Source organism: Lissotriton vulgaris, chromosome 1_1, assembly GCF_964263255.1.
Source record: "Lissotriton vulgaris chromosome 1_1, aLisVul1.2, whole genome shotgun sequence".
Taxonomy (NCBI): domain Eukaryota; kingdom Metazoa; phylum Chordata; class Amphibia; order Caudata; family Salamandridae; genus Lissotriton; species Lissotriton vulgaris.
The window spans coordinates 878,224,526-878,249,688 of NC_141685.1; the positions used below are offsets into that span (position 1 = coordinate 878,224,526).

The 25,163-nt window shown below is 47.3% G+C and overlaps 1 protein-coding gene across 1 annotated transcript in view; it reads right to left on the reverse strand.

Moving 5' to 3' along the window:
* The window catches only part of MRTFA (myocardin related transcription factor A), a 206,709-nt gene that overhangs the window by 105,054 nt on the left and 76,492 nt on the right, over nt 1-25,163 (reverse strand). The window contains exons 5-6 of the mRNA XM_086958422.1: nt 19,190-19,245; nt 18,438-18,513 (exon numbers count right to left, since the gene is read on the reverse strand). Of these exons, the coding sequence (XP_086814548.1) occupies nt 18,438-18,513; nt 19,190-19,245 (132 nt within the window). The remainder of the gene's footprint in view (nt 1-18,437; nt 18,514-19,189; nt 19,246-25,163) is intronic.

Genomic DNA, 25,163 nt, shown 5'->3' on the forward strand with positions numbered 1-25,163 from the left:
AGGATCCCCTCGACGGCAAGGATCCCCTCGACGGCAAGGATCCCCTCGAAGCCGATCTTCTCCTTTTCGCCGACGGCGAACAGCGGTGTCGCCTCGACGGCGAGTGCAGACGCCGGGCCTTTTCCTGACGTTGATGACTCGATGATGACGTAGACTATGTCGATGACTATGCTGTCGACGGTGGTCTGTTCAGCTCCCTCGACGCCGAACGTCGACGCTGCTTCTCCCCAGAGCCCCGGGGAGATGGGGAACAGACCGTCGTCATCTCCCTCGACGCCGCAGTCGACGCAATCGACGCTGGCGGAGTATGGGGACGCTTGCTGGCCTTCCTGCCCCTGGGGAGCCAGAGGCCTCAGCATGGGCAGATGAAGCATGCCCTGACCCACCTTGTGCCTTCTGACGTCTTTCCTCGAGGCCTTGGAGCCTGATCTTCATCCTCTCTCTCAGGGTCCTGGTAGACAGGTTTTTGCAGATTTCACACTCCTCTGGGATGTGAGAAGAGGGGAGGCAGACGATCCACACTCCATGTGGGTCGGATTTGGCCTTTTTTCTATTACACTCTGGGCAATTGTCAAATAAGTCAGGCATTTTGACAATACAGAGAGTAAAAAGGGTGCCTAGTACTTAACCACAAGCACTACACACAAGATAAAGTGAAAAAATCACCAAATAAACCCTTGAAAGGGAGTGCTCAACGCTCCAGGGTCCGGCTTGTAGGAGACGGATAAAGAACTGAAAGTAAAAGGGACCTGCTGTGCATTCTGGGATACTGAGAGAGTTCTGGAAAGTTTTCTTAAAGGCACAGTATCCTGTTTGAGCCACATAATGGCAGCCTATGGGGCTCGTCTGTCCATGTCTTCCTCTCTATCATTCCAGAGGCTTTTGCTGGTAGGGGCAAGTTTCTCTGTGGAGGAAACTGGGCAAGCTGTGCTGTTTGTGTGTTTTTTTTGGTGGCATTTCTAGTTGAAGTACTGGACAGTGTAGCCTGTGGATATAGGCTGCATTATCTGTCTTTAAATTCTCTCTTAAGTTGTCAAAAGAATTGCAGAACTGCAAAGACACTTAAGAGATTATTTTTGATTGCTCCGGGGTCCACGCACATGGGCGGGACTATTCACTAGATTATGACTATACACAGAGATCCCCTACTACAGAACTAATGTGGCAAGGAAGTCTTTTTGTTGAAGTAATGGAAGGACTTATTGAAGAGTGATCATGTTAAAATGATCTGACTGTATGTAGAAATTGAGAGGTCTGAGGTCCAGTATTGGTCTTAGAGTACAGTCCTTTTTGGGAATTAGGAAATACAGGGAGTAAACTCCTGTTACTTGATGCTATATGGGGCTGGTTCTATTGCATGCTTTTGAAGCAGTGAGAACCTCCAGCTTGAGAAACGTCAGATGTTCTGTGGACATTGGACGTTGTTTGGGCGGTATGTTGGGTGGAGTTGCAGTAAGTTCCAGGCAGTAACCATACTGGATAATTTGTCGTACCCACTTGTATGTTGTGATTGAATCCCAAACAGGTAGGAACTGTGAGAGGCATCCCCTGACAGGAGTGGAATGATCAGGAGGAAGTGTGGGGAATTCACTGTTTGGTATTAGGGGAGCTGCTGGTGTTATTACCCCCGTCTCTGCTCCCCTTGTTGTTCCCCCGATATAACCTCAACTATTGTATCCTCTGGAAAAAGAGCTCTGGGTGGGACTTTTGTAGGATGAGAAAGGGTGTTCTGTTGTATTTGTTTTGGAGCCTGCCCTAGAGAAGGAACACCGAAAGGAGCCTCTGTTATAAGGTAACTGTATAGCTGTAGAGCTCCCATAGACTTGGCAGCATCTGTGTCCTTTTTTATCTTTTCTAAAGATGTATCCACTGTATGGCCAAAGAGGTGCTCCTGTTCAAAAGGTTGATTAAGGATGGTATTTTGTACCTCTGGCTTAAAAACACATACCCTGAGCCAAGCATGTCTGCGTAGCAAGACACTGGTATTTAGTGCGCTGGATGCTGTGTCTGCTGCGTCGAGCGGGCATTTAATGGATGTATTGGTAATAAGTTTGCCTTCTTGTATAAGGTCATTGGCTTTGTCCTTATATTCTTGAGGTATGTGTTGGATGAGGGTTTCTAGCTCATCATAGTGAGCCCTGTCATATTTTGCCAGAAGGGCTTGTGTGTTCGCTATTTTCCATGAGTTTGAGACGCTACACGTTTGCCTGACACGTCTAGTAATTTAGATTCTTTATCAGGAGGTGGTGTGTCACCTGACCCTTGGGGGTTTGCTCTTTCACTTGCATTGGCTACAACTACAGTGCCAAAAGCATTTCCGTGTGCTTCAGTGTCGAGAGCTTTTCCAACTCCTTCGGTGCCGAGGTGTTCTCCGGCTGCTTCGGTGCAGAGAGCTGTTGTGGCAGCTTCGGTGCAGAGGTCTTCTACTCCTCTTTTCGGTGCCAAAGATGGCTTTTCGGGACAAGATGGTTAGCTCGAGCCAGAAGGCTTTTGTTTGTCCTTCGACGCCAGGCCGGAAGGCGGGGGCGCTCAAGGTTTTTGTATTGTGTGGACCTGAACCTGAAGGTGTCACCGGAGCCTTTGTTATGGGCCTGGCTAGAGCGGCGGGGTCTCAGTAATCACGTCCCTTTGAGCCGGGGTGATGTCATCTTCGGCATCGGAGTCTGGGACCTGTTCATCCTGTTCTGGTTTGGGAAGGCTTTTGGGCCTGCATGGAAGAGGTCTGGAATGTGCCTCGCGACATCTCGTGGCGTCGAGCTAGACGATCCCGGATGGTTTTCTTGGACTTGAAGGATAAACGAGCTTCACAGTCGTCCTCTCTGTGTTCTGGAGAGAGGCACAGGTTACAAACAGTATGGAGGTCAGAGTGTGAGAATTTAGCACCACACTGAGGACATTTCTTAAAGGGAGTCCGTTCCATCGACGTCTGTGTTCACTGGCGCGGGTAGGCCCAACGGCCCGCGTTGAAGTTCGCAGGCGTCTTAGTTTTTCGAAGCTGATGTCGAGGGTGCGTGTTGAAAGAAAACGCGATCGAGACAATACTGTTGGTTAGCTGTGATTCCGCGTCGAAAGTGGGTTCGATAACGACAATGACCGGGAACGCAGCAAGTCACATCCGAACTCGATGGCGGAAAAAAAACTTCTAAGGATGGAGTCGATACCCATGCGCACTATCGTCCAAGGGAGGAGTCACCTATCTTGTAACTACAAAGACTTCTTCCAAGACAACAACAAGGTGCAAACATCCAAATCCAACACCAGATGGCGATCTATGCACAAGTATAAAATCTGCAGCTCATATGCCTCGAATATGAGTTTTCTTTTCCCCCTGTGTCTGTATATAGTGGATTCCTGCTCTGGGTGGGGCTGCGATCGTGGAGAAGAAATTCAATACACTAGACCAGCAGGGCTTTTTTTTCTTGTTCAGGGTTTAGCCACATAAGGCTTTCCAGGGAGAGTAGGGTCGAAACCCACTAAATGCCAGGGATAGTGTTTTGAAATTACAGGGAGCGACCCCTAGGGCTAGAGTAGCTCCCCTTGAGGGCAATATATTTTCCGATCGTTCCTCACCGGAAGAAGCTAAAGGATCGGAATACCGCCCTTCCTCTCCGCCCCCATGGACATCACCTGCAGAGTCCCACAGGGGTCGTCTCTGAGCCCGACCCTCTAACATCTACATGGCCCCCCTCGCAGCCATCGTCCGACAACACAGCCTCAACATAATATCCTATGCCGACGGCACCCAGCTCATCCTCTCCCTCACCAGAGACCCCTCCACCGCAAAACTTCCAGAGAGGAATGTAAGACGTCGCAGTCTGGATAACCAACAGCTGCCTCAAACTCAATGCAAAAAAGACAGAAGCCCCCGTCCTGGGAACCACCCCTTCAGCATGGGAAAACACCTGGTGGCCCACCGCCCTCGGTAGCCCACCTACCCCCTCAGACCAGGCCAAGAACCTCGGCACCGTATTCGACTCATCACTCGCTATGAACAGACAGGTCAAAGCAGCCACCTCCAGCTGCTTCAAAACCCTCTGCATCCTTCGCAAGACTTTCAAATGGATCCCTCCTGGGTCAAGGAAGACAGACACCCATGCACTGATCACCAGCAGACTGGACTACGGAAATGATCTCTACCCCGGCAGCAACAAATCCCTTCCTCGCAAACTCCAAACGATACAGAACACCGCGGCCAGACTCGTCCTCGGCATCCCCCGACACAAACACATCAGTCAACAACTGCTGATGCTCCATTGGCTCCCCGTAAAGGAGAGAATCACCTTCAAAATTCTCACTCATGCCTACAAATGCCCCCCTCACCCCCGGGGCTAGTTACACCGTTTTCTAACAGCTGATCTGTCTGCCAGGAGTGAGGGTTTGAAACCCACTGGATGCCAGGAATATGATTTTATGAAAATAGACACCAGGGAATTATGTGCGGTAGGGAAGTTACCCATTTGGCCAGGGTCACTCCCCTGTGGGGGGGGGGGGCACATATTTATTTTAGTGTTTGGGCTTTTTTGAGTGGCTTGGGCCTCATTGTGAATGGTAACACATGAGTCACTAGGGAATAAGGTCCAAGATTCTATCAGTGAATTTTCTGTCGCAAAGGACTCATCTGATGATGAAGACACATTCAATGCTGATGTCATGCCTCTTCTATACAGATGACACCGATATGCCGATAGTGCAGCAAGAGGAATCTGGACTGCAGCCGGCACTGAAAGGCTTCCCATCGGAAGTGCTGAACTCTGGATGGCCCTAAACATGACGCAGCCTGTGTTGTCTGCCTTGAGTGGTGTTGTAGGGTATACAGTCAATATTGAAAAGTTTTTGCCTAAAAATTTCTTACAGACTGTGTTTTTGGGATGAGATTGCTCACCAGACTAATTTGTATACTGAAGAGTTTTTGAGGGACAACAGTGCCAGGCTTAAGCCCCACTTTAGAGCTACATGGTGGTCTCAAATTGCATCATAACCTTTTGTCTTGGTCAACCCCATGTTTTGCCACTGGTACTGATGTTTTTCGACTGATGTGCACTGGAACCCGGCAAATTGTAACACAATTAGCGCACACTTTGACAACCCTGCAAGTGGTACCCCTGTTACCCAGGGCATGGGTACTAAAGAGGGATCCCTAAGAGCTTCAGCATGTATTATGCCCACCTAAGGGACCCATATACAAATTGCATGCAGCCTGCCTTGAGTGAAAACACATGGCACACTCTCTGTGTGCCATGGCAAAGTCACTGCATGTAATATATGCAAGTCACCCCTACGGCAGGTCTTGTAGCCCTAAGGCTGGGTGCATTATATTACATGTGAGGTCATATCTTCATGAGCAGATATGACCCTGTGCTGTTTAGTTTGATTCCTAGATGATACAAGTGAACAGGGAAGCAGTCTTAAGCATATGTACTGGGCATTGGTCATTACGAGTTCCCCAGCTACATGATGGCTTTACTGAAAGCTATACTGTTTAGTATCAAACACCTTGTCTTAATAAATCTGTACTGCTGCAAGTATAAGATTATGACATGCAACCATAGGGCAACTTAGAGGTGCTCCCTGAAAAACCTACCACTATCTAGTGTGCTGTCTAACTGGTATCGTCCAGCCTTTCAACACACACGTTTCTGACCCCCTGCAGGTTTGAGCCGATGCTCTCTGAGGCCAGAAACAAAGCCTGCTCTGGAGAGAGGTATTCACACCTACTCCACCAGGATGGCTAGTGTTTAGCATATCAAAGTCAGGGGCTTCAAAGCCCCTGCCGCTTTTGATATGCAACCCCAGTTTCCCCCAGATCTGGGAGATGCCACCCCCCGCTCTGAGACCCATTTGGCACCAGGACAGACAGCAGGCGTGTTGCACCAACAGGCTAGTCACATCCCTAAAGTGGGCTTTATGGATGTGCGTCACGAAAGGATTCCACCATCTTGTTTTTGATGGAATTAGTAACTCTGGGACAGGGTTATGCCACTCCCCACAGAAAGTGGTCATTTGGGGAGGGTAGTGACCCCAAGGATAAGTAGTCCATTGGCTACTATCCGTCACTCTCCTTAACAAAATGAAGATTCATAAAGCACTTCAATACCTGGAGGTGTCTAGGCGCTGAGCCAGAAGGAAGTCCAGACCTCTTAACGCCCCTAAATTCAGTATTTAAGTGGCCCCCAGGAACTCTGATTCACCATACTAAAGAAGAAGGAGAAAGAAGAGCCAAGGAGCGCCATAGTGAAGTAGTGTGGCTCACTGGTTAGAGGCGGCAGACCCGAGAGCAGAGGACGGCCCGGGACCAGGGTTCGATTCCCGGTGCGGCAGGTTTCTGGACCAGGGTCAGCGGACTCGATAATTCTCTCGCCTCGGTGCCCACTCTGATCAGCGATCACACTCGGCAACTCTGGGCATTAGCTTGCCTCATCTTCACTAACGGCCCCCCAGACCGCCGGGGATGCCTGGTCTCACCCTGGAGATACCCATTAAGGGATCATCTCTCAGGGAAGCCAGGAAGGGTTTCGCGGCGGTCGAAGCGCCAGGACGCCTACGGGTAGCAGTGCGCTATATAAATGCCTACACATTTACATTTACATTTACATAGCTGTGGACTTGGCCCCAAACCCTGCCTGCCTGCTCCTGTCTCGAAAGTTGCAAAGACCTGAATTGTCCTGCAGCTGTGCATCCTCTGAAAGCTTCAGAGGGCAACCAGCCAGTATCTCCCTAGAAGCGGAGGAGCCACTTCTCTGCAGCCACCAACCGCACAGTTTGGTTCCCTGATCTTCTGACCACCGGGTCCACCGATGAAGCAGCCCAGGAGGAGGTCACAGAGTGTCCTGGAGGCCCGCCCAGTCAAGCTATCCAGTCTTCGAGATGCTGATCCACACCGGAGACTTGTTGCACCAATACCTGGGGTACTGGAGCCTGTTGTAAGCACCAAGGCTTGTTTGTGGTCAGTACCACCACTGCCAAACAAGACCTGCAAGTTGAGGGACTCCTAAAGCAGTGGCACATTCTCCATTGGGGCTACCAGGGCGGTGATCCTTCAAACCATCAAGTCTCACTCTATATTTTGCTAACTACATATTACAGCTTTCACATGAAAGCAAACAATTTACTGATCATTTGTTTACAAGTAAAAGTTGCACTATCATCTTACTTCAGAAGAGGGTTCCCCCAGGTTGTATTGCGACTACTGTTGAGTGAAAAATAAGACACAGCATACATCAGGCAGTTCTTTGGGTCATACAGCTGCTAGAATAAGACTGAGCATCGAGCAAACAAGATCAGCCTATTTTGTATTTTGGATCACACACTGAGTTACGTTTTTTAAGAATAAGGAGATTCACCAGGATTCAAAATAGCTTCCTAATGTTGCATGGTTGGAAGCTGCGATGACAAGGCGTCCGGAAAATAGTAAAATTTTAATATAGAACCCCCTATCTGACGACAGTGTGGTTTCTGAACTGAAAGAGTAGTCTGTTGTAATGTTATCCCTATATTTAGCCAAGAAAAGTAGGTCATCTTCTTCGCTATCTTGCTCAGTCAAAATCTTTTTTACCCTCACCACTTTTTAAATTCACCTGCTGCCTCTGTCCAACAGAGGCCAGCTTCACACCAAAAGTCACCTTGCTATGAGTCTTCTCCCTCTTCTGCAGGTGCACTGAAAACTGTGATCATACTCGATAACCGGTTGGGCCGAATACCTATGCACCTGACACTCCCCAGCTCGAGTATAATGAAACAGACAGTGTCTCTGTGGTCCTGAGACCCTCAAGAGCCGAGTCCCCCTTAGAGTTCTGCCGGACTGGTCTCCAGCCCCCTCCCAGCAGCCTTTCTTTGAAAGAACTGTTCCTCATTGACTTTAAAGTGTAGTGTTCGAAGCTAAATCCGGTGAAAGAACCTCTGCCCCGGGATACCCAAGGCAGGTAAAACTGAACTCTTGGTGCTTTCTTGGAACTTAGACCCTACGTACCTTAAGTCCAGAAGAACAGCCCTGCACATTGTTTGCAAGTGACCCTATACAGTGTATGTTTCTCCCATAAGCGAACATTACCGTGTTCGAGGATCATGCCTCTAATCTGACAGCAGTATTTTCTAAGTGTCTGAAAATCGCTTACACAAAAGTACTTACCTTATCCCAAAGATATTGTGTGTCTAATAATATATAAAACCTTGTGTTATTTTTCAAATGCCTAACACTCCCCTTTGATAAGCCTAAGACTGCTCGACCACACTACCTCAAATAGAGCACCTTGGGATTGTTAAAGCAAGCCCCTGTACCCTAGTAAGGGATACCTGGACTTTATACAGTGCACCTCATTTTGGTGCACTATATAAAGGGCCAGCTTCCTACAGACTCCCACAAATCTAGATGAGTTGAAGTAGTTCTGGGGTTTAACTTTTTTGATGGGATTCATAAGGAAGCAGTTGCTGTATTCATATTGGTCTACTTGGTCCCTTGATGGCAACTGCTATATTTCCTGCAAGCATGAGTCATGATCGGTATTTGCTTCCGTTTCAGATGCTGCATTTTGCTGAAAATGCTTCAGCGTTGCCCCGGGATCATCCTGATTTTTTTCTTTTGTTTTTTTTAACGAGTTTTATATAGCGCAAGCTAGACCAGAGACATCGGGCATCAGAGCGCTAGTTTGTTTTGTTACAGATGGGCACATTCATTTTTATTAGGCACAGGGAGATTAAGTGATTTGCCCAGAATCACAGGATGTGAGCGTCGTTGCCGAGACTCGAACCCGTTTCGCCTTTGAAATAGCTGTAGAGGAGTCTTTGGTCCTGTTCAAGGGCTTGTTGGTTTTTAGGCAGTACATTCCTAGCAAGAGGGCACGTTATGGATTTAAGATGTATAGGATGTCTGAGAGAAGTACTGGATGGGTTGATAATTTCAAGGTGTACACTGGTAGAGATTCTCCTTTTGACCCCCTTGGTTCTTCGTCCACTTTTTGAGTCAGTGAGAAAATGGTTTTGAAACTTGATAAAGGACTTTTAAACGCCTTAACCGCGTTGGTTTCTCCGTCGCGGTGCGGGCGTTCTAATGAGTGGGCGGGGCTCCGTCGGCAGCAACCACGGAGTAGTTCTGGCCGACGGGAGCACGGAACGGGTTAAACAAAGGTCACTGTAGGAAACTAGGATTTTGATGTAGTAGTCTCCCCACTTCTGGCTGGTATTTCATGCAACCTTGACTGAAGTGCACTAGGTTTTTGCTAAGCAGGTCCCCAGTGCCAGTGATCTTTCCCCAAAACAAGACAATTAGCACCTCTAAGTCCCTAGTAAGTGGTACCTCTGGTACCTGGGCACAGGTACTAAAGAGGGTCCCCTAAGCGCTCCAGCATATCTTGTGCTATTCTAAGGGACCCAGCTCCAAACCCATACAGACTGCCACCTCAGGCTGCGTAACAAGGTGCTCTAAAAAGTGAAAATGTGACATAACTTAACATGTGTATTTGTAAAGCGCTACAATGTGACATAACATAACATGTGTATTTGTAAAGCGCACGTTCACCCGGAGGCATCTTGGCACGGAACAACAGATCTTTGTTACCCAACTCAATGGTACTCATTTTATCGACCTCAGGTGGGTGAAAGGCCGAATGGACCCACTGGGATTTGAATCTGTGACCATGAGGTCGAACATAGGCCCCTGCAGTGGACGCATTAGTTTATTGACCCACCAGAACGGCACTTGTGTGCCATGTACCCTAAACACTGCATGCAATATTTATAAGTCACCCCCACAGCAGGCCTTACAGCTTTAAGGCAGGGTGCATTATATTACATGTTTGAACATATCTGTATGAGCAGATGTGCCCAGGTACTGACCAGTTCCATTACTGCCAGTACACGTGACCAGGGAAGCCATTTGAAGGATACGTGCTGGTAAAAATGAGTGATCCAGCAACATGATGGCTTCACTGAAACTAGATATGTTTTTCTTATTAAACAACTTGTATTAATAAACACACACTGATTCCAGATATGGATTTCTTCATACACGCACCCAGGGGGGCACCTTAGAAGTGTCCCTGAAAACCTACCAACTACTAGTATGCTGACTGACTGGTCCTAACCAGACTGCCACCACAGACTAGTTTCTGACCCACAGGGGTGACAACATTTGCTCTCAGGAGGTCAGGCACAAATCCTACCATGACAAAGAGTGTTCACACTCCCTCCAACAAGTGGGACTGCAAATCAGCATTTCCAGGCAGGGAGCTTCAAAGAGCCCACAGCCTTTAGTATGCGAATCGGACATACCTCACAGGAGAGGATGCTTATTACCTCTGTCCAGGGCCCATTTGGCGCCTGTACAAGTGGGAAAATTAGTAGTCAGAGAGGGCTGTTCACCTTTAGGCTAGTTCCTCGTCCAAGGTGGGCTACCTGAAGTGAATACAAAAATCAGAAGTCTGCCATCTTTGTGATGGCAAACATAGGAACTCTGGGACAGGATTATGCCCACTTGCCACAGAAAGTGTTCATATATGGGGCATAGTGAGACCAGGGGTAAGTAGCTCATGGGCTACTACCCTACAGTCCACTAATGCCCCTAAATCCAATATTTAGGGGTGCCCCTGGCACAGGGAAATCAGATCCTGCCGACCGAAAAGAAGGAGGACTGAAGAGCCATGAAAAGCAAGAACTGTGGAAGAAGCAACTGACTTGGCACCAGCACTGCCAGCCTGTTCGCTGTTCCTGACGATTGTGCCAAAGTAGAATCACCCTGTAAGCTGTTGGGCTTCCAAAAGCCTGGGAGGACCGCCAGCACTTCTGCCAAGACTCAGTAACTCCTGCTTTACTGGCATCTGCAGGTACCAACGAGACCTTTGAGGACTCTGGATCACCAAAACCCGACACCTGAAAGCACCACTGCACCTGAGCCGCCTAGCCCGAGCTGAAGTGGGCCAACGGAGCTAGCGTGGCCCCCGACCCTATAGAGCAGAAGGCCACCTTGGGCATGCACACTGTGGACTTCTCAATGCTGCCTGCAGTCTCTGGGGGAGGCCCCCTCAACAGCAAGTGTCTTCGGTGACTAAAACCCTATGCCTCAAAGTACCTCTGCACCCTTCACCTCTGGCCCGAGGAGAAGAAGACCAGAGGTGTCCCCACATCCGCAAGCATTGTGAGACCTGAGCCCTGCATGGGGGAGGAAGTCATCCGTTGGGCCACTGCAGAAAGAGGTATTACAGAGGAAGTATCTCAATGGAATGAGCCCACCTATTAGAACAATTCAAAGTACATACTACAGCTGATCAGACAGAGTGAACACTGGGGCCCACCCTAACACACCTGACCCCAGTATTTGAAATGGCTCACAGTGGATTCGTTGCCACTGACATATTGACCAGGTACCCTTCCCAACCCCCCCCCCACCTTCCTCTATCACCCTACACATATATAACACGCGTCTGGTGGCTGGACCACATAAGCAGACTTTATTTGTTTCGGAGGGGGGCTGGTGTTGAGCACGTTGCTCGTAAAAACTATCATCTGGAGTTTATATGTAATGATAGGGTCCACAGTAATAACAAAAATGTTTCTTTTCAGGATACAACTGTACGGAATACATGACAGAGTCTGAGGTATTAAGGGTATGAAAATGTACTATTGTTTTCATGGATGCAAAATGCCGTTCTATGTATACACTACAATAAAATAAATAAAATGTTTGGGGGGAAAATGTGAGACCTACGCCCTCCCAGTGGTTCAGACCAACTGGGAGGACAGTCCAAATCCAATGGAGTCCAAATCTGTAACCTCTTGGTGCTGCCTTGAACCTTGCACCATACTTACCTAAGTGCAGGAGACTGGTCCAGTAAGTCGTTGTGAAGTACCTGTATGCAGTGTATGTCTTTCCTCCAGAGGAAAACATTACAGCTTCAGAAACTGCACTGTTGATTTTTCAAACCTATTACTCGAAACGTACTTCCCTACGGCCATATTACACAAAGAACCCTGGGGGAGCAATGGACGTTTGTGCCTGCTTTGTGCGCCCCCTTGGCACTTTCGTATTACAGAAAGGGCTGTAGACGTTTCCACCACATTGACATCCACATCTGATCTCAGCATTGCACAGAGTCAGCGTTAGTGATTGCCGTAGAGGAGTTATGCAAATTGGTGGATTAGTGAGATAGGGCTGCATGGATACTTCTTTACCCCCCAGCCGCATTAGATATGGTGAACCATCCTACACTTATCAGGGGGTTGGAGAGTGTTGCTTTGAGAGGCGCAGCGCTTACTATTCTAAGATCATTTTTGTCTAACTGAGAACAAAGGGTCTGCTTTGGAGAATCCACATCCGATCCTTTTTCTCTACCTTGCCAAGTACCACAAGGATCATCTCGGTCACCCACATTGTTCAACATGTACGTTATCCATCTCTTGAAACCCATTTAATCATTTGGGTTGATGACAGTAGCCTATGCAGACAATAAACAATTGTGGTATCAAATTGTGTGTCCCCTCAAATTACATTACTCTGCGAGAAAGAGTCCGTTGGCTCCTTGGTTCTCGGACAGACTTAGGCTGTTGAGACAAGGATGTCGGAAACAGGAGAGGCTCTGGAGGGCCCGGCTGGATCCCCTTGAGAGGGAACAACATAAACTTTGTCTAAGGGATTATAAATTAGCCATTGTGGAGGAGAAGAGGGTTCTATTTTTCAAAGATCACCGTTTCTTTCAATCCCTTAGAGATCTTTTTAAAATCATTTACTGTTTATCCTCTCCCCCGGTAGTTGATTCAATTGCAGATTCTCAGGAGTTATGTGATAACATCTCGGCCTTCTTCCACTCAAAGATCGTTGATATCTACAGCTCTCTTGAATCCTTGAATCTGGGTATTCCCTCCCCTATTGACTTTGCTCCCTCCAGAGATGGGAGCTTGTCTGATGGACACCCCCCGAGTTTCCGGTCCTTTCCCCTTCTTACTCCTGAACTGATGATACAGCTTTTGGATAACACTAAATCGGGCTCTCCCTTAGATCACAGCCCGCTTAAAGTTCTGAAGGCCTGCCGGGACGTGCTTATCCCTCCCCTCATGAATATCATGAATCGGGCATTCTCGGAGGGAGTGTTCCCCTATTTATGGAAAATGGCGGTTGTTAAACCCCTTCTTAAAAAGTCTACTTTAGATCCAGGGGTATTGAAAAACTTTCGCCCCATTTCACTTCTCCCTGCCCCTGCAAAGATGCTGGAATCCCATCTAAATCGGCACCTTAGCTCCTTCCTTGGGGACTCGGCTCTTCTGGACCTCTCCCTGCATGGATTTAGGAGATCTCATAGTACAGAGACCGCATTTACGGCCGTTGTTAATAACATCCGTTGTCAGGTCGATAAGGGCTACACCACCCTCCTGGTCCTGCAGGACCTGACGGCGGCGTTTGATACTTTGTCTCCATCTATTATGGTCACCTGCCTCCGGGACATAGGGGTCGGAGATCTGGCATTGAACCTCCTGGCCTCCTTTCTTAATGAAAGGGAGCAGAGAGTGAAGCTGGGCCAGTTTCTTTCTGCCCCTAAACTTGTGCATTGTGGGGTCCCCCAGGGCTCTTCATTGAGCCCTACATTATTCAACATCTATGTGGCCCCACTTGCCAGGGTAGTTCGATCTTTTAGGTTGGAAGTACTCGCATACGCTGATGACACGCAAATAATGGTCTCCCTTACGCAGCCCCTGAAGGATTCTGCCCTGAACTTCAGGAACTGTATGGAGGCTGTGTCTCAGTGGATGGTCCAGAACTTCCTGACGCTAAACGGGGAGAAAACGGAGGTGCTGATTTTCGGGGGCAGTCAGGATATCTGGTCTAAAGATGGGTGGCCTGCCTCTCTAGGGGATTGCCCTCTTCCCCGTCAGTTTGCTAAAAACCTAGGAGTGCTGGTGGACACGGATCTCTCCTTTGACCGTCAGGTCAGTAGGACTGTTTCCACCTGTTGTGGTATCATCAGGGTTCTTAGAAAGATTGCCCACTATCTTTCCCCTGATGCCCGCAAGCTGGCCACTGTGGCTTTAGTCTCTTCAAGATTGGACTACCATAATGCCCTCTATGTGGGCATAAACAAGAGCCTCATCCATAGTCTCCAGATGGTCCAGAACGCAGCGGCTAAGATGGTTTTAAATCTCCCCAGACATGCCTCGGCCACGGCAGCCCGGAGAAGTCAACATTGGCTTCCCATTCAGTCCAGGATCTCTTTTAAAATTCTTTGTCTGGCCTACGGGGCCCTTCATTGCTCGGGTGTTGTGGGCCTTCAGTCACTCATTCATTTTTACTCTCCTAGTCGACCCCTTCGCTTATCTAAGAAAAATCTTCTTGAGGTTCCCAAATTTGTAAGAGACAAATGGGGGGGGAAGAACATTTTCCTTGTTTGTACCCAGAATACGGAATTCTCTTCCTCTCTAACTCATGTTCTTCTGCAGCACTTTTTTCTTTAAAAAACGAAATGACATTTTGGCTAATTTCTCAGACTCCTCTAGGGGAATACACAAACCCTGGGTACCTTAGGATCCCCAAGATACTGGAAAAAAGGATGCAAATTTGGCATGCATAGATTATGTAGAAAGAAAAATGTTATGGAAGCCTAAGTTTGAACTATTCCAAATAGCCGGAAAAAAAGGCTTAGCACGGAGGGTGGGGTGTGGTGGGGTGAGGCCTAGCAGAGAAAGGGTAAATAGAGTCTCCTGATAGTCTGGCAGCTCAATCCATATCTTGGAGTGTGAAGCTGAATCTTGAGGTTACTGTGGATACATTTCAACAATCAATTTGATTTGGTCATCAATTGAGGAGGTCTTTTGTTCTCAAGGTTCAGCAGTACAAGACCATTATTAAACTGTATTGTGCCTAGCCAGTTTGTATAAGATGGGTCACTGAAATAACTCCCAATGTACAAGATGTCAATTAGTAGACATACATTTTTTGCATATGTTTTCACAATATTCAACTTTGAAAGTGTATCAGAAGTCAATGAAGCAAAAAGTCAGCAATATATTCCAAACACAAGCACTTATCACAGCCCAACTTATTCTTCTAGGAATTGATCAACTGGACTATAACCATCAGTAGTTGCACAACTTTGCGCAACGGCGGATAGGTTAAATCCCAATCCCCCTTCAGTCTGTCAATGGTGGTCTACATATTCAGCTTGTTATTATTTGTAGACTCCTTTATATAGGTCGAAAGGTAGAGCAAAAAAGTAAAAAAAAACACCTTGATATTACTAGGAAACTCAAAATTACAATGCTAAATTTCATCGCACTTAAAGTTACTTTTTCTTTGCTTTCAGTTAATCGCCTTGCTTTATGTGGCAGTGCTTGCCTGGTAATACATACAGGTTACATACAAAATAGACCTAAATTGTATGCCATCACGAAGTGCACTAACTTTTCAGAGTGTTAAGGCTTAGAGAACTAATAATCTGAATGATAATTTTAGCCAATAAGGGTGTAAGATTGCCATATTGTTTTAGAAGAAGGTTGACATCGGTCACACCATCAAAAATTAGAGAAACACAGCGGAGAGGAATCTTCCATTGTGCTGACCGGAGAACTAGCCTGTTGGCTGCGCCTGTAACAAATCTGAAAGGAAGCAGGAAGCAGTACTGGTTGTAGTTAATTGCCTTTCGAACAAGTCTCTGACAAAGACATAGTTTCTGCTTCAAAGTGAACAAACGAGAGGCTGTACAGCAGCTCCACCCATCCACAGGACAACACTGGGGATAAAGGTATATAGAGAGTTTGGGAGAAGGAAACAAGGAAACTAATTGATAGAGGGAACATGTCAGAGAGGCACTATCTTACTGATAGCTTTCGGATGTATAGCTGTACAGGTACACAGCTTAGCATACAATAGTTGAGAAGATTACTAACAGTTCAACCAATGCAATATCCATAAGAAAAAGAGACAGTGTGTGTGTATGTATTCTGGCTTTGGAAGAAGACCGGTTGGTCGAAACGCGTCGCCATTAAAACTTCTTGAAACACAGACCCTGGAGTGCGAGTCTCTTTGTGTGGTTCCGGCGTGGATGCTTGCTGGGAGCCCTTTCGAATATGAATATATATTTTATATATATATATATATATATATATATATAAACAATTAACAATGGTGATGCTAACATCATTGTAATTATAGTTCGAAAAAAGGGGGCCCCAAAACATCAATTTCACAAGTTAATTCCCACAGAAAGTTTTGCTCTACAATACAGCAAAAAACGTTGAATAGAATTACACCAAATTTGGCAGAAAGTTTGACCTTTACTCAGAAAGCATGCTTTCCATTATTTGGTATAAACCAGCTCAGTAGTTTAGGAGAAATTTGCATTTAAAGAGGGGGTTTGGGGTGATCGTGAAGTGGTGAATCTCCTGGAAATGTTAGTGATATCTGGACTTTTCTGTACTCCAGGTGGAACCCTAAACAGCACCAAGGTACCTTCTGTGCAATACAAAATAGCAAGGGCTATTACAGGACTCTTACTTGGCCCAGGTGTCTTGAAAAAGTTTTCAAAAGGTAAAATAAAAAATTAGCCCACCGGTATTTTACTGCCATGCAAGCTTTTCGGGGAAAGGTGGGAACTTGCATGACAGCACCTGCAGACGTACTGCAGTACCTGAAAAAACATTTCAAAATAAAAGGGAGAAGGCAATGCGGGTTTGGCGAGCATGGCCAAAATCAGTGTGCAGTAAGGTCAGCCGTGCGCAGCAGGGTTGCGCGCAGGTGGTCAAAAGCCAGTGCACGATAAGGTCTTAGCCGGTCACATTATTAAACAAGCATTGGCATAGCCAATAGGTCTAGCCTTTGGGACCTTATAAGTATTTAGTTATGAAGCACAATATCCTTGGTGCAACAACATCATCTGTTGCATAGCTTAACACTTATAAGCTCCCAAAGGCGAGACCTATTGGCTATGCCAATGCTTGTTCACTCTTGACACCATGGGTAAAGCCAATTAACCCATGAACCGTGAAACCTGTGACAGAAAACACAACATAACTTAGTCATGTGCTTAAAAAAGTACAGTGTTTAATGCTTCGTGCGGGGGAGGTGGAAGAAACAGCTGTAATTCATCATGAAAGCACCCATTGGCTGCAAATTACACCAACTTCACGTCATCTACATTAAAGGTCGTTCTATTGGTCTTTTGACGAAGCCTGCGTGAGCCGTAGCCCCGCCTGTAGGGTAGAGGAGGTCAAACTAGAACCAGGCCCCTTGAAGCACTGTGCAGTGTAAACAGATTGTCGTAATCTGCGTTTTACACTGCGCTTCAACTGTATTTCGCGGATTTAACAGTTTGAGAGGTGAGGCCAATATCAGGAGCAAAGTAAAGCATCACTTCCGTGAAAACGCACGAGAAGCTCCTGCGACTTGCAAGTCCCATCCTGAAAACGAGCGACGCCATGACTCGGATGTTGAAGAGCACCGCGTGTAGTCTTTCAGCAGAGGCTGTTGGCCGATGGGCAGGCGGGCTAAGGGAACAAACGGTTTTCATTGGGTTCCGTGATGTGGCGTGGGAAAGGCAGGTAACTTGATTGACACTATAAGCAAGTTGCTTGAACTTGCAGGCTGCAGCGGGAGAGAGAGGCGGAGGGGTGAACCCGCGAGTGGTGCGAGCGCACTAGGTAGAGCAGTCTGCTCTTTTTCAAAGCACATACTCGTGCTTGTGGCGCGCCCCTGTTCGCCTCTGCAAGGTGTATGCTGTCACAAGCACGAGTTTGTGCTTCGAAAAAGAGCTGAACGACGGCTAAAGGTCTACTATGCGGCGCATGCGAGCTGCATAGGCGAGACTTAAAAATATACATGATGATCTGCTCATATGATGATGAATTATAATTTCTCCCACTTTCATGATGAAACAAAAAAAAAATAATTCTGCAATTAGCATGGACTTCGTTTTGCTTCTCTCGGATTTTGAAGATCCCTTAACTTCACAGATCGGTGAATCTGCATGCCGTGTTTATTGCAATGTACATTATATGCCATAGAACTGATGGGTACAAGGTTTAAAGTATATACGTTCAATCATAGTGAATAATGGGTTATGTTGCATTACAATGATAAATGTAAAATGCCAAGACCCTTTGCCATGAGGTAATGCACCCTGCATAACGGCTCAATAGTTTGTTAAAAAAAAAAACTTCACAGATCGATGACTGGTATTTGTGAGATGTGATTTGTAGAAGTTGGCGTGAAAATAAATCAATGTTGGTTGCTGGTAATTAGATGTGGTGAATGTCTGCAAGGAAGAATCACCACATAGGTGAGTGTGTTTGTGTGCAGGGTCAAGGGGAAAATGAAACGTCCAGCACACCTGCATGCTAGAGAAGCAGGGAATTCATGTCAGACTAGCTCAACGAGTTCCCCATGCATCTTGTTGTAGGTATTTGATTCTTATAACATGTGAACCTGGCCCCTTCTGAGGATGGATTTGGTTCCGCAGATCACGTACCTTCCAAGATGTGCATCCTCACCAGCTCAGCCCGCTGCGGCCTTGATCGGATCTTCCGCTTCAGATAATCCTCTGTCTGCATTAAAGAAGATGTTAAACCTTTACAGAGGAGCCGAGAAAGTCCTATAAGTACACTTTATACTGAAATGGTAAATCGAAGGATTACATTGCATAAAGAGGAAGGTTAGAGCTTGAAACAAAGGGTTAAGGAAATATGTCTGATTAGAAGGCTGGTTGGATGGAGATAACATAGCTCCAAGGAAGGAGGATCATTAAGACAGAGTGAGTAGATGAATCATAATTCCAAATACCACCTCTATCCCAACTGATATACCATTATAATTCTTCAAACGTATGTAGGTTCCACAACCTTTAGTGGAATACTTAAGAGTGACACTTTCTCGCTGAAACTTTGAGTGCTGGTGAAAGAACACATCCCCTGGGAAAGAGAGCCGTGTACTGATGTTCCAGTGACACCTGCTAGCCAGGAGTTGAGTACTGTTGAAATAACCAGAGAAGGGGGTGGTGGGTCTTGGGACGGAGGAAAGTACTCTTCTTACAGTGACTCCTCCTGGAGGGAATTCTGCCCAAGTAACAACCGTGGATGAGAAAAAAATACTATTACAGTTACACCTTCTCTCCAGGGCAGGGAGTGCGATGAGGTAACCCAGCCCTCAACATGGAAAATGAGTAAAGCTTTTTAAGTGACACCTTCTGCTGGGGGAGGAAACATTACTACCACTGTTTCTTACCCGGGCTCGTTCTAGGCTCCGCCTCTGCTCATGAAATGCTGCTGGACTCTTCAGAGCTGCAGGAAGAAAAAAATGAAGAATTAAAGAAACAGAATGAATAATCCAGTGCCCAGCCCATGGAGTGAGATATGAACACTCTGCAAAGCTCTGTATATTAGGGAGGGCTTCAAACCTGAGATGTGGGCACACTAATTTCTTTTGATTTTGGGGGGAATAGGGGTGATGTCTACCTCAGTTGGGAAGATTATCTCTTTACAACAGACTATGTGTTGCCATCCAAACATTTCATCCGGCCTTGCATTTAAAACACTTTCAATGGGTTTGCTCCCAGTTGCCTTTATTTTCATTTTTGTCTCTTACACAATAGTGGTGAAACTGTCGGTGACGCATGGGGCAGGAGAGACACTGCAAATTAACTACATTGTAAGGCTGGCTCCCTCGCCCAGGAACTAAAAAGGAAGGGAGGCATTTGAAAGACCCTCCTTCGAGTTTTCCTTCAATAAAGTGAGTCATGAATTTGACCTTCAAGGCATCAAAGACCAGGCTCTCTACAACAGCGAGGTGCTGAAACATTGCCATGCCTTTTATGAAAGTTTGTTCAATCAATTCCTTTAGCTTTTCAAGAATAAATTACATTCAACCTTTTCTAAAAAAAAATTTAAAAAATGTTTATACTACTTTGTCAATTTTGCAATGAAGGTGGAGGAGGGGGATGCGCATCTGCCTTAATTTCTACGCTGCAATGTTATTTTATCACAGTAATCAAGGAAATGGGATCTTATGTCTTATGATATCTCTGTTGGGGACACCGAGATTCCAGAACCTTTGCACCAGAGACACAAACATTTATAGACGATTTCGAAAGACTGCTGTTATTAGGAACACATAGCAGCCATCAGAGTTAGCGTCTCTGTCTTGGTTGAAGGGTGTGCATAGTAGGATGTTCAGTTCTTGTACATGAGCAATGCTTTATGGCTTAATTTGGGATTAGATCTAAGGGTATTCTGCAGGAATCTAAGATGTTTTAGGGTGTTTAGATGTAGTGTAGTGCATCTAAGGGGATTATGAACTCTGGATACTGTATGGTGGGGTGTGTTGGTGAAGGGGCGAGGCCCATAAGAGAATGTTGTAAATTTGGGGATGACATTGCAATACTGTTACTTTAGCTATTAAACTAAACTAATGTGTTATTTTCTTGCCTAACTGTATAGAAAGCCCTGTGGAGTGTAATCCAAGACAGATTGGCTGTGCCTTGGGAGATTTTGCGAGTGAAGAAAGGCTGGTGCGCCCAAATGACAGCTTGTGATAATCAGCTGCAGCTTGTTTGTAGACACATCTATCAATGATCCTGTTGGTCTTGTGCAGGTCATTTTCTAAACCTCGGAGTTAGTGTTTTTTCAACATCAGGGCGTATTGCCCATTTCTTAAGGCATTTGGCTTTGGCGTTCATTTGTTTAAAGGTTTGGTCAGCGTGACCCTGAGATGTGGGAGCAAGTTGTTTAATCCATTAGTGGACGGGGCTGCAGCTAAGGATTTTAGCGCTGGAGAATTTATGTTTTCATAAGAGCCTGCGATATACTCGGTATGATTTGTGGTTTTGCGTGGTTATGAAGTAGCAGGGACGAGGCTTGTGGATTAGATTCACTATAACTTTTACAAGGCTGAGGGTGGGATAAAACTAATCATGGAAGGTTACGTTGAGCATGCATCATTCTAGGTGCAGGGATTAGAGCACCAACTGAGTTCACTGGAGTAGGTCTCTTTTTTTAGACTGAGTAAGTGGGGTGACTGCCGTTTACAGCATCTTCAGAGGCTACAGTGACCCCACTCAACCTGGTGCCACAGAACTGGAGCAATGAGTCGTAGATGATCGCCAAAAGCCCAATGGGTGGAAACTGACTCGGAAAGCTATTTTTGTGAATGAGGATAACACTTCCACCCGAAGTCAGTAGTGCTCTGGGGTTAAGGGTTTCGGTCAGAGTCAGCATTTGGTACAAATCAAATAACAGGATAACACAACAGACTTCAAAAGCAATTTATTGGACAGCCAATGGAGGGCATATAAAATACCAGAATTCCTCAGCAGCCTTCGGTAAAATGCACCCACATACAAGAAAAACATCAGACGCTCAAAAGTTTTGTTAACTACATAATCCGATCACAACCAATCCAGGACTCGCCTTCATGTTATGAAAGAATGAACGTCGCCTTCAGTAAGCTCACTCTTCACAACACCAAAAGCACACTGATGTGTTAAAATTCTTCAGGAACAAATTCGAGCAGATAGCGAAGCTTTATGAAACAAGCATCTACAATGCAATAGGTCTCGCATTAATTAAGTTTAAGCTTTTGGCATTGCTAAATATTGCAACACCAATTGCAACAAAAGTTTAAAAATTGTAGGCCAAAAAAATGTGTATTTATTTTTGTAGCAGTGGTGGCATGCTGCGCTTTAAATGAATATGTTTAAAAGTAAAGTGCGCCATACTGCTATTGTTACAATAGTTAATTGTGGATGTGTTAACAATTGATGTGTGCACTGATGGCTTGTGGTGTGTGTCTCTGTAGAAATTGTGCACTGACGGCTGGTGGTGTGTGTGCCTGGTGGAAGCGTGCACTGACGGCTGATGGTGTGTGTGCCTGGTGAAAGTGTGCACTGACGGCTGATGGTGTGTGTGCCTGGTGAAAGCGTGCACTGACGGCTCGTTGTGTGTGTGCCTGGTGAAAGCGTGCACTGACGGCTGGTGGTGTGTGTGCCTGGTGAAAGCGTGCACTGACGGCTGGTGGTGTGTGTGCCTGGTGAAAGCGTGCACTGACGGCTGGTGGTGTGTGTGCCTGGTGAAAGCGTGCACTGACGGCTGGTGGTGTGTGTGCCTGGTGAAAGCGTGCACTGACGGCTGGTGGTGTGTGTGCCTGGTGAAAGCGTGCACTGACAGCTGGTGGTGTGTGTGCCTGGTGAAAGCGCGCACTGACGGCTGGTGGTGTGTGTGCCTGGTGAAAGCGTGCACTGACGGCTGGTGGTGTGTGTGCCTGGTGAAAGCGTGCACTGACGGCTGGTGGTGTGTGTGCCTGGAGAAAGTGTGCACTGACGGCTGGTGGTGTGTGTGTGCCTGGTGAAAGCGTGCACCGACGGCTGGTGGTGTTTGTGCCTGGTGAAAGCGTGCACCGACGGCTGGTGGTGTGTGTGCCTGGTGAAAGCGTGCACTGACGGCTGGTGGTGTGTGTGCCTGGTGAAAGCGTGCACTGACGGCTGGTGGTGTGTGTGCCTGGTGAAAGCGTGCACTGACGGCTGGTGGTGTGTGTGCCTGGAGAAAGTGTGCACTGACGGCTGGTGGTGTGTGTGTGCCTGGTGAAAGCGTGCACTGACGGCTGGTGGTGTTTGTGCCTGGTGAAAGCGTGCACTGACAGCTGGTGGTGTGTGTGCCTGGAGAAAGTGTGCACTGACGGCTGGTGGTGTGTGTGTGCCTGGTGAAAGCGTGCACTGACGGCTGGTGGTGTTTGTGCCTGGTGAAAGCGTGCACTGACGGCTGGTGGTGTGTGTGCCTGGTGAAAGCGTGCACTGACGGCTGGTGGTGTGTGTGCCTGGTGAAAGCGTGCACTGACGGCTGGTGGTGTGTGTGCCTGGTGAAAGCGTGCACTGACGGCTGGTGGTGTGTGTGCCTGGAGAAAGTGTGCACTGACGGCTGGTGGTGTGTGTGTGCCCGGTGAAAGCGTGCACTGATGACTGATGGGGTCTGTGCTTGGTGAAAGCGTGCATTGACGGTTGGTTGTATGTGTGTATGCGTGTGTGTGTGCGTGTGTGTGTGCGCGTGCGTGTGTGTGCGCGTGCGTGTGTGGGTGCGCGTGCGTGTGTGTGTGCGCGTGCGTGTGTGTGCGCGTGTGTGTGTGTGTGTGCGTGTGCGTGTGCGCGCGTGTGTGTGTGTGTGTGCCTGGTGAAAGCGTGCATTGACGGTTGGGTGTGCGTGTGGATGGTCGCGTGTGGATGGTCGCGTGTGGATGGTCGCGTGTGGATGGTCGCGTGTGGATGGTCGCGTGTGGATGGTCGCGTGTGGATGGTCGCGTGTGGATGGTCGCGTGTGGATGGTCGCGTGTGGATGGTCGCGTGTGGATGGTCGCGTGTGGATGGTCGCGTGTGGATGGTCGCGTGTGGATGGTCGCGTGTGGATGGTCGCGTGTGGATGGTCGCGTGTGGATGGTCGCGTGTGGATGGTCGCGTGTGGATGGTCGCGTGTGGATGGTCGCGTGTGGATGGTCGCGTGTGGATGGTCGCGTGTGGATGGTCGCGTGTGGATGGTCGCGTGTGGATGGTCGCGTGTGGATGGTCGCGTGTGGATGGTCGCGTGTGGATGGTCGCGTGTGGATGGTCGCGTGTGGATGGTCGCGTGTGGATGGTCGCGTGTGGATGGTCGCGTGTGGTTGGTCGCGTGTGGTTGGTCGCGTGTGGATGGTCGCGTGTGGTTGTTTGCGTGTGTGTGGTTGTTCGCGTGTGTGTGGTTGTTCGCGTGTGTGTGGTTGTTCGTGTGTGTGGTTGTTCGTGTGTGTGGTTGTTCGTGTGTGTGAGTGTGTGGTTGTTCGTGTGTGTGTGTGTGTGTGGTTGTTCGTGTGTGTGTGTGTGGTTGTTCGTGTGTGTGTGTGTGGTTGTTCGTGTGTGTGTGTGGTTGTTCGTGTGTGTGTGTGTGGTTGTTCGTGTGTGTGTGTGTGGTTGTTCGTGTGTGTGTGTGTGGTTGTTCGTGTGTGTGTGTGGTTGTTCGTGTGTGTGTGTGGTTGTTCGTGTGTGTGGTTGTGTGTGTACGGTTGTTCGTGTGTGGTCGTGTGTGTGTGTGGTTCTGTGTGTTGTGTTTGTGGTTCTGTGTGAGTTGTGTTTGTGGTTGTGTGTGGTGGGGTGTGTGGTGGTGTGTGTGGTGGTGGTGTGTGTGGTGGTGGTGTGTGTGGTGGTGGTGTGTGTGGTGGTGGTGTGTGTGGTGGTGGTGTGTGTGTGTGGTGGTGGTGTGTGTGGTGGTGGTGTGTGTGGTGGTGGTGTGTGTGGTGGTGGTGTGTGGTTGTGTGTGTGTGGGAATGGTGAGGGGGCAGATAAGCGTAATGTTGTCAGCTCTGAGGAGCACACCGTTTATGCTCATATTCTGAAGCATGTGTTTCCAGACTCCCTGCTCCCCCTTGACGGTCGGTCAGAGTTATACCTTGCACTGCTGTTAAACCTCAATAAATCCCAGGCACACTTCTGCTTTGCATCTATCACCACTGGGAAGAAGCAGTGTACCAGTACATTGATTATTCAGCTGGCTGATGGAGACACTCCTGTGAAATCTAAAGCATTTAATAAAATAACACTCGTTAGCTCTTAAAGTGACCCTCCCATTATATCCTCAAATGGCCTTCACGTGAGATAATAAAGTGACCCTCCGGTGAGACCCGTGAGTTAGCCTCTTGAGATCCAAGGGTGATTATACCTGAGATGCCAAAAGAACCTGCTGTGACCTGTCCAGGAGCCACCTAAATTACCCAACTGTATTTACAATAAGCATTTGCAATGCAATAGGTCTCGCATTAGGAAAGTTTGAGCTATTGGTATTGTAAATGACAATATTTTTATTTATGTGTTGGTTTTGAGAATAGGGAAATTAAAAGCTTTGTCATTTACAATGCCAATAGTTATACCTTTCGCAAATGTGACACCTATAGCATTTCTAATGCAATATGTGTTGTATTTACGTGAGTTAGATGTATTGATATTACAAATAACAATGGCTTATTTTTTTAAAATAATTAATACTTACATTTTAATGGTAGAGAACCAGTGCTCCTCAGCATGGGTGTAATACTTTTAATGGGAGAGTACAACAGCACGAGTGCAATACTTTTAATGGGATGGTTCTAAACCTTCCAGTTACTGGTGCAATACATGTATCAGCACTTCTCAGTACCAGCGCAATATGTGTACTAGCGGTTCCTAGTACTGGAATAACACTTTTTTTTT